Raw genomic sequence first — 12,877 nt, forward strand, 5'->3', positions numbered from 1 at the left:
TCAAAGATGTGCAACATTTCTTCTGTTTGGAAGAGTCTAGATCAATGCTATTCTATAATATTTCTTCAGGAGTAATAACACCTTTGGCTACTCTCAAGAATATTTTATCCAGTTCAGAGTTAGCTTGAACATCTTAACAATTCGACGGTGACTTATTAAATCCTTTATTCTGTAGCTGCCAAACTAAATATTTGAAATCTGTATCGATTTTCGTCAAGAACTCTTTCAAGTAAATTATTTAGACGATTTCCCTGTTTGGTGAAAGTATAGCCAACAATAGTAAAGCCTGATAGTAAATCTGATTATATGAAATGTTTCTTTTATTTAACAATTTCCCTTATTAGCTATTTATTTTAGATTCTTTTTTACATTTATTTACTTATTTATAATTACGTCCAGGTGTGGTATGTCCAAATGGAGTCAGACTTATCGAACCGACCCCTTCAGCTCAACATATTGTCATCGTGCCACAGTCTGGAGACCCACAAATCTGGCATGTTATGTCCAATTCATTAATCCATACTTTTAAAGGTACTGTGAAATTTTAATTCATCTCAGTTGCTAATTAAGCTAATAAAGAATTTATTCTTGAAATGTTATTATTAATTTTAAAGTGAATAAGAATAATTGAATAAACCGAAAAATAACAGAGAAGAATAGGAAAAGAATCTGAAGATTTTGTTGATTAATTAGCAAAGCTTTATGATTTAAACGTTGGATATGAATAATTGAGATTGAATTGACTCTTAATAGAACTGTTTATAGACTTCATTTTCTGATTGGAACAACTATCTTTCTATGTTTCAGGTCACAGTGGGCAAGTACTTTGTCTAGCAATCACCAAACAATCTCAGTATCTATTGACTGGTTCTGAAGATACGTCTATAATTGTTTGGGATCTAAAAACGTTCGAGCTTAAATTGAGACTATAGTAAATAATACATATGTGTACAATGTTTAAGTGCTTAGAATTTCACTTTAAAATGTATAATTTAAAACTTTTAAACATTTCTAGTGAACACATAGCTCCTGTATTGTGTGTGACGCCTGCTTTGAACAATTCTCTCATTGTGAGTGGAGGTGAAGATTCCAGAATAATAGTCTCATCGCTGTTAACTGGCGAGGTTGTCATCAAAATTGATCATCATAGAGGACCAGTGACTGCGGTGAATGTTACCTCCCAAGGAGATATATTAATTTCAGGTTATTTTTAAGTTTTTAAGTTTATTTTTTAATTTAGTTTTAGTTTAATTCATAGACCAACAAAAGATATGATTGAATATTTTGACAGGATCATCAGATAAATCTGTGTGCCTTTGGGAATTAGAAACGTTCACTCTGTTGAATACAATCACCATAGTTTCTCCGGTGACGATGTTGTCCATTACGGAAGATTCAGTTTTCCTGTTAGTAGCGTGCGAAGACAATCAATTGTACCTACACACCTTGGCAACGGGCACCGAAATACATACCCTCCGAGGTCACAAAGCTAAGGTAGTTGTCCAACAGTTTGATGTACTTTTTGATTTATAGTTCATTTTAAAATTTAGGGACCTGTTTGTTTCAAACAGAAGATCATGGCACATAAAATGACCGAAATTATTCTCTTTAATGCACAGGTAGTGTCCATTACATTAGCTGGTGACAATCAGAGGGCGGTGGCAGGAGGAGTGGACGGAAGAGTATACGTGTTCGACATGCACAGCGGATGTCTGGTCAGAACCATAGCCACCAGTCATAACGCCCAAGTAACCGGTGTTAAAGTTACCAATAATGATGACTTTTTAATCACTGCTGGTGTGTACTGCTGGAAAATCATCTGTTTTCCCCCCAAAAAACAAAAGTTTTAAATATTTAATTAAAGATTGTTTTGTTTCATAAAATAGGCGGAAATAGAATAACATTTTGGAGTTTCCGTAAAGAAGACGGAGTTGGAGTAGACGATACGCTTGCTGTCACCACTGGGAAATCTCAAAATCAATCGCAGAGGCTGCATACGGCTCCTGTAACTTGCTGTGACATCTCTCGTGATGGACTTATTGGAGTAACAGGTCAGTAACATTTGATCGAGTATCTGCCGCGTGGACTAAATTTACCCAGATATTCTTACAAAGTCAATTGATCTTCTGAAGATTCGTTCTCAGTTTAAGATGAGGCCTTCATTGAATTTTTCTTCTTCATAATCTTCTTTGTCTGGGTGCCATCTGTTCACTTTCGTCTTCTTGCACTTTCTATCCGTTTTCCGTTCTAGATCCAACTCTATGTAACCTTTGACTTATACCACGTCTTTCTTCTGCTGGATTCGCTTGATTGTCAATAGGTTCTTCTTATCATCTTTAGAGATTACCAATATTTTATATCTCAAAATGATTTTACCAAAACCTCATTACAAGTTCCCTTAGTTCTACCTAAGCAAATACCCAAGTTGAACTACCGAGATGGACAGGTTCATACACTCACTGAATCATTGTAGAAACAACTTTTTCGTGCTCAGGACACTTCCAACCGGATATTGCAGTAAAAAAATTAATATTGGAAATCTTTACGATAGCCGTACTTCTTCCAAAGAGAAATTAATGGAAGAGGATATAATTAGAAGTTTGGTGGACTCCCTTTTTAATCGCGGCAAATACCAAAAGGAAGTTTTCCAGATAACTACAGATTAAAAATAGATTTAATTTTCCAGGCTCAATGGATTGTTTAGTGAATGTATGGCAATTAAACACACACGAACTACACTCAACTATGGAAGGACATACTGGAGCAGTTACGTGTGTCGCAATATCGCCTAACAGTATATTTGCAATCTCTGGTTCAGAAGATAAAACTGCTAGAGTGTGGGGACTTACCTTAGGAATGGTAGTCTCAGTTTTCAAAGTAAGTATGAATTTTTACTATAAATTGGACTATAGCACTACTTTAAAGAAATCAAAGTTGATCATCTTAAAAACTTGTGACTCTTTTTGTATTAAAGAAAATATATTATTGGGAAATTCTTAGGGACATCAAGCAACAGTAACCGCTGTAGGAGTACTGCCGGACAGTAGACGGGTGATCTCAAGCGACCGCCAAGGTGTGTTCACGGTCTGGCTGGCCGACAATGCAACCCTGCTACACTCCGCCCTGGGACCTACAACGTACATGGCCATCTCCAATGATATGAGATGTGTGGTCAGCGGAGATGGTGATAACAGGTTCTCATTGTTTACAATTGGTGAATATTATAAAATTCTGATGGGTAGTTGGACCTTTGCCTGAAGGCCACTTCCTACATAGTAGCTACGAACAAAGCCAAGATTGTAAATGTTGACAATTGAGCTTTGAGAACTTTTTACTCTTAAAAAAATACTGAATATTGAACAAAAAAAAAAGAGTAAATTTGGATAAGCTTATAACCCTCAGGAATGGAATAACTCATTGATTTCCGAGAGATGAATCCAGAATTCCCTAGAGGGGAAGGTGATCCTCTTTAGTTCTTGCCAGTGATTTTTTTTCCCCCAAAAGAATATATTTTCTTTATGAAACAAGATGTTTTCATTTGAATAAAATTAAATAAATCTTAATTTTTAGTGTCAGAATATGGCCAATAATGTCTCACAGAGATGAAGAACGTTATATAGTCAGTCATAGTGAAGAGATTACATGTTTTGTGATAACGACTGATTCTCTGCACGTGATTACTGGCTCCAGAGATATGTCATTGAAAGTCTGGCAGGTTGCCGGTGGAAAATTAGCGCAGGTAGTTTAAAATGTTTTTCTAGTAATGTAAGAAGAAAGTTAGTTTTTACAGTTAGTATTAAGTTGCTTCCTTCTCCAGTATAAGAGGTTAACGTTGTGTCCGTAACCATTGTTTTCACAAGAATGATTCCAGACTGGAAGATAAATCTGGAGATATGGACTGTTGCTGGAGAGGAGATCATTGAAAGTCTTCTGTTAATTGGAATTTAATTGTTCTTTATTATATTCCTGACGAAAAACAACTTTAAAAGAGATTTGCATCTGGTCTATCAGGAGATTAGTATCCCTAAAAAGGTGTAATAGTTTGAATAGTTTTAGTATCCTATTCTTTACATTTTATAGTTCGCAACTTCCCACATTTGGAAGAGAAAGAAAAACTATTTCATTGGCTTTTCTGAGAATTCACAGCCATTTTCCTTGGATTGTAACTATTCTCTTTTTATTGGGCATCTTGATACCATTGAGCAATTATTAATAAGTGGTCAGCAAATATTAATCAAACAGATCATTTCCAGCAGCATCCAGTTTTAATTAATGATTACTTTGAAATCTATTTGCAGGTGTTGGTTGGACACACGGATCAAGTGACGTGTGTAGCCGTTGCCATAACTAATAAATCTCTAGTGGTGTCTGGCTCCAGAGATGCGAATCTTATCGTATGGGACATGGAAACTGGAGATGACCTGCATTTACTCCAGGGCCACTTAGGATTTGTAACATGTGTCAAATTAGCTGGAGATGGTTCTATAGCAGTTTCCGGTAAGATGGGAATTTTTTTTTACAAAATATTAAGCACATCAAGAGGTGTCCAGTACTGAGCCATTTTTTTTGGTATTTTAGGTTCCGAAGATAAGAGGATAATCATCTGGGACACAAAACGAGGAGTACCTTTAACGTCTCTTCAACTTCATTTGCCAATTCTTGGATTTGTAATGTCCACAGACGCTACAAGAGTAGCGGTACATCTTTTTGAAAGCAAACATCTTCCCATCATTTGTTTGCACAACACTCCAGCAACTTATGTCAAAATGCCCGTTTATGTTGCTCCTGCAAAGGAAATAGAAGGTAATAGAAGGCTAAATGATAATTATGTATTTTAAAAAATATATACAAATATTATGTTTATTAAAAATTTAATTTTATATCATCTTTGAAAAAATCGTCTTAATAGGGCTTAAAAGAATAAAAACAACGAAGTGATAAATTTAGATCAAAGACAAAATAATTTTAGAACGCTTCATAATTTTACAGATTTTTATCACATATAAATAAAAAAATAGTTTTTTAAATTTACTTAAGGAGTAAATGTTCAACTAGGTGAGGGGAGTAGTTCCCTTAGGGCTAGATTGGGATTAGTTTAGTGCAGTGGACTCTTCGCTGATATCCCGGGTTCAAGTTCTGCCTGTCCTTAGATGTTTTGCTCCCCAGATGCCCGGTAGTAATGGACAGTGTACAATGTATTCTGTGATGAGAGAAAACTGGCCGGCAGTTCACTGAAAAAGGCTCTGGACACCAATTACCTTAATTGTTGATTCGCTTTGAAGTATAAATAATGAAGAACATTTTTCCAGATCTAAGGCCTAACGCTCCCAAAAGACCTATGAGACGTTTACTCAAAAAAGAAGTCTCCTTGGATACATATACCTGGCAAAGAAAGTACGGCCATCTGACTAGTTCCATAATGAAAGCCGCTGTGGATGAACATTTCAGAAGGAGATTTTCCGTGTCCGCTAGTATGGAAGAAATATCTAAAATACCACACAAAGATTCCATGGGCTCCCAGGTAGAGATTTTAAAAAGAAAATACTTTGATGATTACCCTTTCTTTCCACACCGGATTTAAGTTTTTTAATTCATTTGCAGCAAGGATTAGGTCCAGAGCAGGCTGCGCTAGCTCAATCTCAGCATTTCGACCAACTGGAAGCTCTCTGGAACAAAAGATCTCCTCCAAGATCAAGAAGATTATTTTCTGTGAGCATAGGACTTGTGATAATTTCATAATTTGTTTTATATTTCTGTTCACTAAGAGTTTTGAAAAAAAGATGTTGGCATCATTTAATTATTTCTTATTGTTATTACAGTCATTATCCAAACAAAATTCTAGATCAAGTCGCCGAGATTCTTCAGATAATGATGATCAGCCGTCACCAGTGGAGGAAGTTGCCGGTGAGATAAATTAGATTGTTTTTTTAATTGTAAAATGCATTTATTTTCTTGCATAGATTCTCTTTTTATTTAATGCACTTTGTCGTAAGTTTTTTGTTTTTCCATGAATTTAGAAAAAAATTTGGCGGAGCATTCTGCCACTTTATTGAACAAAACCTTCCTTGGTCGGGAATTACTCATGGAACGCGTTCGTTTCTAAGAAAGATGATGTCCTACTTCATTTTTCTTCTTTAAAATGTTTTTTTATCGTGAAAATGAAATTACAATGAATTTGTAAATATTTTTTTATTTTTGAACATTTATTGCCAATTTTCAATTTATTTTGTATAAAAAGTTTTATTAAAATTAAACTATTTTATTTTACTATTTCAGATTTCATTGGTGATTAAATCGCTGTATTAAAAGAAGAGGAAATTATTTCTCATGTAACTGGTATGTGATCGACTTCAATCATCAAACATTTTTAATATTATTTTATTTTCTTAAAGTAATATACTTGAAGAAGAAAAAAGTGCTCTAAGTTCTGTTAATACACTTAAAGACTACACTCTTCTTAAAAATAAAAAGTATAAGTTAAATAACAATACCAAAAACACTCATGCTCATCTAAATAATGAAAGTACATTTGTGCATTACAAATTTTTATAAATAATAAATAAAAACTATTTATATTTATAAGATAAAATCAAATCTAAAAATATAAAATATTTTATAAAAGAAATAAAAAAAAAGGCAAATACAAGATAGAGATATTATATTTTGTAATTATGTATAAGCAAGTTGTTTTCGCAATGTAATTGCCAAACTTTTTAAGAACGATAAGAGGTCTCTTGCTTCACACGATTATATTTATTGTAATATTTGAAAATATATTTTCTCAATTATTTTAAAGCTAAAAAAAGGGCAAGTTTCGGTCTAATTATTTACAAAAAAAAATAGTAAAGATAGGTCTGTCGTCTTGGAGAATTTTGTGATGAAATTCGTGACTGCTAAGCAAGTCTTACACTCTTAACAGTAACTCATAATACATAATACAGCCTTTGGTTCACTAGATAATCCACTTACAACTTAATACTTAATCTAAGTTTTGGCTTAACCAAGCAGCAATCAATTTAACTAAGCTTTTACTTTCTCTAGTTATTAATCGATTAAATACTGAAATCTCCACTGTAAAATCCAGTATAAGATTGTTGAAAGCAACTCTTTCAATTTTCTTCAGATGTGATTTACTAATTCTATTCATGAATCTATCATTTCCCAAGAAAAATCATTACGGATACTTTAAGGGAAGGGTGTTCTCGAAAGCAGGGGTTCACCACTTTTTAAAATGTAGAGGGTTCATTAAACGTCACAGTATTTCAAAGCTAGTCGCTTTTTCATGACGTCTTCCAAATGGGAAAGAGCTTTGGGCAATGGTTAAAGTGGTGAGAAACTTAAAATTTTTCGTCATCGTTCATCCGTTTACCAATTCCAGAAATTTTTGCTTTTATGTTTCCAAATCGCAGCCAATAAAAGTTTTATGGGTTTGGAAATCCATGGTTATTGTTTTCTTGGAAGGTTCTAGGACATCTAATTAGTTTTTTCAGACAAGTCTCATCGCAACTTCAGACTTCAGACGTCTCGAAGCCACATTGTAGCTTCACTGTTCCATACCGCCTATCTTTAATTCTCAAAACATTGTTTGGCAAAGAGACTACATTTTTTATGTAATGTCTTTACTAGTGTAAGAGGCCTAATTAAGAGCAGTACGGAAAATTAACAAATAATTGAGTGAAACGGATTGCGTTTAATAATGAAATAAAACATAGACATTTTGCTATTGTAAGTGCAACACAAACGAAATGAAATTTGGTAGTTGAAATGATGATTTAATTTCTTTAGAATAATAAAGATGTGTAAAAAAAAAATATATATATATATTACTGTCATTTGTAAACATTTTCTAAATGAATTAAAACAAATTATAAATGACAGTAATTGAGAAAGACGTATAAATTCCTGACAATCAATGGACTCGTATATTTAATTGTCGTTAGACATTAACAATCCTAGCAGTTGGATTTGTTCATTGAAATATTATTCAATAATCAGATAAGTTTGAATTTGTACATTATTGTAAAGAATTTTGCATAGCAGATATGTAGGAAGCGACTTTAAAAGTATTAATGCTACCATTATATTTGAATTTAAATACTTTATTAAACTTTTTAAAAATGATATTAAATAATTTAAAATAGCGGACCAACAGCCATCTTGTATTAAATTCAACTATACTAGTCTACTGAGTGACTAAAAAAAATGGGTTTCGTTTTCTTGTTAAATAAGAAAATATATGTAGAAAAATTAGCATTAGGAAGATAGCCATATTAAGAAAAGTCCCTTTTAGTAACCAAATAGTTTTTCTTATAAATGTGTTATAAAAGTAATTTGAAAAACAAAACCTGGAATAATTAAGGTACTTAATAGTTCAATTTCTTGTTTATATTTCCTTTTCACGTCTCCAAATTGAAACAAAACAAATGTTTTAGTTGGTTTCCTGTCCGCTAGAAAGCAGGACCTTGTTATTGACAGTGGATTTGCTTGGAAGCATACCTAAAACTTCTTCTTCTTGAAAAAATATTCTAGATTAAGTTGAAAGTTTAAAGTTAGTGTCAACAAAAGAACATAAAATGGACAGGAATAATTTCTTGTAAAATATCATTTGCAGGAAACAGGATTGTTATAAATTATTTTTAGAGCATTAGCAATCCGTTGAGGTTTCCTCATTCATAATTTAGTTGAAAAGAAAATAGAAAAAATGAATCAAAAAAGTTCTGAAGTTTTCTTATTAAAATGTGTTTGCAACTTGCTCTTTAAGTTAGAATTATTTATTGATTTAAGAGTGGAATCAAATGTGATTTAGAATTTTTTAAGAAATAAAAACTGGGTATATATCTATGATATATTTTAAAAGACTATTGTTAAATTTTTAATTTGTAATTTAAATTTAAATTATCAATTATAGCTTTTTATTTTCTGAATAAACAATTTGTTATTCTCTACTTCAAAGTAATTGTTAAAACTCAGTTATTACTTTAAATTTTATTAATTTATGACATTCCAAAGCGATTAATGCTGATGTTGAGCGTATTAGTGGTTTTAATTATTGTGTTTTTTTCTAAATAATAGACTGGAAAAAGACTCTTTTATTTATACTATAGTATCTTTAACAGCTGTTTGATGACGTGGTTAATTAAATCCGATTTACATCTTATTTTTAGGGATAAAATTTAATTACCTTATTTCAGAATTCTATTATCACAGATAGAGCTTCTACTTTTTGTGCCATAGACTTTGTGGAAACCCGACTTTTGCAAACGTTTACAAAGTCTACCTCCAACGTCTTCTTCATTACCCTAGCCATTATTTTCAATGCTTGTCCAAATTATGTCAGCGATATAGATGACAACCACTTATCTCTACAGTACCTAATTATCAGATATGATGATCTTGAAACTTGAAAAGTAAAAGTAAATATCCTTTACACAAAACCTAAGGAAGCAATCTCTGACAATGGATGTAAATCCGAACCTATGATTAATACTTGGGATCAGAGATACGTCGAAGAAAATATTTGAAAATGTTGTTTTCTCTCGACTGTTACTAACAATCATACTGGAAATTCTGTTGAAACTTTGGCAAAAATTTACTTCTTTTCCTGACCCCGACATCTACTTGTGAACTTAAATCCTGACGTTCTTGTAAAGAAGCATTTATTATCAACTTAATTCTTCCTGATATGGCACACTTATTTTTTTAGGTAGAAGGGCCAAACTTTGTATATAATATGAATTGTAATTTTGTTCATGAGCAAAATGAAACTATTTACATTTATTAAAATATAATATTATATTTTATAATATAATATAAAATATAATACTATTAGTGAAAGAAAGAAACAAAACATAAAACCTATAGTAATGAAAGTAAGACAAAATATAAATACATTTTTTTTAAAATATGTTTTTTTAGCTAGTTTTAAAAACCTATTAAGTTTATTTATTTGTTTTTGTAAATATGTTGTTAAATTGTAAAATATATAATATATATTATTAGTAAATAATCTTTAAATAAAAGACCTGTTTATGTAAAGTTCATACAAATTATTTCATGTTAAATAAGAAACCAATTTAGATTGATATTTTATGTAGTTAGTGCAAAAAAATTTTTTTAAAAAAGATAAGCAAACTAAATGTCACCACTCTGAAAACAAAAACAAAAAATATTCATTTCTTTTTCTTTATTAACTATTTAAAATCCTTACACTTTACATACTGCAAAAATAGTTTTAGGGTGGAATAAAATTAGTTTATAATTTAGGCAACAGTGGCTTTTATTTATAGAAGTATGTATTTTAAAGTAAATTTTCAAAAAAAAAAGTAATAATTTTTAGCATAGTCTAAAAAAAAGAAAAGAAAAAGAAATTATTTCCAAAATATTTGATTAGCAATTAAGAAATAAAAGTAAAAGATTTAAATTTTAGAAAAAGCACACCAAACAAGTTCAAAAATAAATAAATTTGTGTGAAACGATTTCCTTGAAATTCTCTAACTGCAGTTCCTGAGTTTATTGGTGACATATTTCAGACTTGCGCCCCCCTCAAAAAAAAATATTTGTTTCAATATTACAAGCGGGTAAATGAAACATAAAGAAACCTTCCTGGGAAGCTCCCCTCGTGGAATCCATCATCCCGGTTGCTGAAGCGTTTTTTTAGTATTTGAAAAATTATCTGATTATTTTTTTCTTTAAATTCGTTTTTCTAGAATTTCTCAGGGAATCACAATTTTAAACATTTATAGGGCCACTTCAGAGAGCAACAGCTTGAAAGCGTGAACTTGAAATTTGAAGAAATCAAATAGTGAGTTTCTACAATAGTTTCTGAGTTTTGTTTTATATATTTTTCGAAAATCACTCACAACGATATTTATTAAACGTGAAATACTATTTATAATCTCTGAATACAACTGTAGTAGGAGTGTAAATCAGTGATATTATCCACCGCTATCTTAACCACTTTTTTTTTTTGCCTGGAAAAAACTATTTTCGTGTAGGATGAAAAAAAAAATAAATGCCATTTCAGTCAGTAAAATTTATGTTGCCAAGTCCATGAACAGACAAGACAGAAGACACACCAACCCTGAAATGTAAAAGTATTACTTTCTAAACTAGCCCTGAAGATGACCTAGTCCCCCTAGGTCGAAAGCTCGGCAAAATAAATTTTACTGACTGAAATTGCATTTTTTTTTTCATCCTATTGAAACTATAAATCAGTCACCAAAAACAATGAACAACTATTTTCGTGTTTTGAAGGCGACAAATTTGAATTTGATGGTGGCACAGTAAAGGTGTAGTAAGTTTACTTACCTGCTTGTAATTTATTATAGATACAATTCCAGTAAAATTCACTAGTAATAGAAGAATTTACCTAGATAGGATTGGGATTTGAGAAAGTCAAATATTTCACTACTAACTTATTTTTGTTTGGTTTTAACTTCTGAAACAGAGGCCACTTTTTCTACTTCAGCAACCTTAAAACGTGAAGCTCTTTCGAAAGAAAGCTTCGCAATACTGGGTACCCTTCTTGTAATAAGGCAATTTAACAATGAAAATAAATTAGAGCAAAATTATTTTTGTTTATATGTGTACTTTAAAAGTGAAATTTAAAAAATAAAAGTATAAACAAGTTGGAAACTGCACAATAATTCTACATTAAACAACGATCTCTTAATTAGATACTTACCTAAATATATTAATAACAATCTCTCTGTCTTTCTTCCAATTAGTCTTCAAATAATTAAAAGCAGAAAACCCAAAAAATTAAAAAAAAAAAAAAAAAAAATTTAGTTCCTAGATGTCATTCTTTGTAATATAAATGAAAATGAAAAACCAAAACTTGCTAAATGTGATCTTCTTGACTATCATCCAAATTTAAAGAAAAATAAAACCAAAAGAGAAAATGGGAAGTAAATGTTTGTACTTGTGAGAATGGTCCGTTTGTGAGATGAGTTACAATATTTGTATACCTATTATTATATTGTTATAAGCAATAAAAATTTCCACAAATATTGTTTCACAATTATTCTACCTACCTTTAATAATAGATCTTTAAACAAAGCAGAAGAACAAGATGAGAAATCTCTGGGTCACATTTCTGTTGAAAACGAAGTAGATGAAGGCAATGAAAACAGTTCATTCTTAAGACTACCATATTTTCACAGTGTTTTTTATGAGTCAAGTCTGTAAAATGATTCGCTGAATGACTTTCAAAATACAAAATCTCTGCCTTGTTTTCAGGTTTTTTCCTTTTTATGGTCAAAAATTGTGATCTTGGGTCATTCTATCCTGTTAGCAGACGAAATTTCGCAACTTCAGCAGATCCAGGCAAGTTTAATCATTCTTTTTTCTGGTAAAGAAGTAATCACAGTTACTGAGTGTATCAGTTTCACTGCATAAGTTCATCCACATTCTTTCAATAACCTTGATTCTAAGAACTGCCTGGACTTCTCCATCACAGTTATCAGCCCATAATGGAAGTGGAATACTTTCGCTGAAATTCTCATAATAACTCCAGCGTCGGCCAATCACTGGATCCTGTTCATTATTTTACATTTTATTTCCACATCAATTGGTGTAGATCAAGGATGAGCAACCCGCGGCCCGCCAAGCATTTCTAAAATTTAATTTATTTTTTCGACTTTCTCCCATCAATATATTGTTATAAAATTAATTATAATAAAATGGTAGTACTTACTAAACCGAAATATTTTTTTATGGCGAGTTATTTGTCGACGACGTTTTTAAACATGCAATACGAACGCGCCGCGTCTGCGCGATTTTTTTGTGACGAGATACACACTTGTCGGTGACTTGTTCAAACATGCAATACGGACGTTTCGTAAATTATTAATAAGAGTTAATCTATGTGCGGCCCGCC

At 31.6% G+C, this 12,877-nt stretch overlaps 1 protein-coding gene across 5 annotated transcripts in view; it reads left to right on the forward strand.

Moving 5' to 3' along the window:
* Positions 1–12,008, forward strand: part of LOC141453613 (protein qui-1) — a 199,634-nt gene extending 187,626 nt beyond the window's left edge. For 4 of the 5 annotated variants that reach the window (XM_074127038.1, XM_074127039.1, XM_074127042.1 and 1 more), the window contains 15 exons: positions 400–531; positions 808–931; positions 1,016–1,203; positions 1,292–1,494; positions 1,620–1,797; positions 1,887–2,051; positions 2,687–2,877; positions 3,001–3,194; positions 3,571–3,739; positions 4,299–4,497; positions 4,579–4,803; positions 5,310–5,521; positions 5,602–5,709; positions 5,820–5,904; positions 6,277–12,008. In XM_074127038.1, the coding sequence (XP_073983139.1) occupies positions 400–531; positions 808–931; positions 1,016–1,203; positions 1,292–1,494; positions 1,620–1,797; positions 1,887–2,051; positions 2,687–2,877; positions 3,001–3,194; positions 3,571–3,739; positions 4,299–4,497; positions 4,579–4,803; positions 5,310–5,521; positions 5,602–5,709; positions 5,820–5,904; positions 6,277–6,293 (2,390 nt within the window). In that variant the 3' untranslated portion in view covers positions 6,294–12,008. The remainder of the gene's footprint in view (positions 1–399; positions 532–807; positions 932–1,015; positions 1,204–1,291; positions 1,495–1,619; positions 1,798–1,886; positions 2,052–2,686; positions 2,878–3,000; positions 3,195–3,570; positions 3,740–4,298; positions 4,498–4,578; positions 4,804–5,309; positions 5,522–5,601; positions 5,710–5,819; positions 5,905–6,276) is intronic. The other variant, XM_074127040.1, reaches the window with a different exon arrangement.
* The last annotated feature ends 869 nt before the right edge of the window (positions 12,009–12,877 follow it).

This window comes from Rhodnius prolixus, unplaced genomic scaffold, assembly GCF_049639745.1.
Source record: "Rhodnius prolixus isolate KJV_2025 unplaced genomic scaffold, Rpr scaffold_3, whole genome shotgun sequence".
NCBI lineage: Eukaryota > Metazoa > Arthropoda > Insecta > Hemiptera > Reduviidae > Rhodnius > Rhodnius prolixus.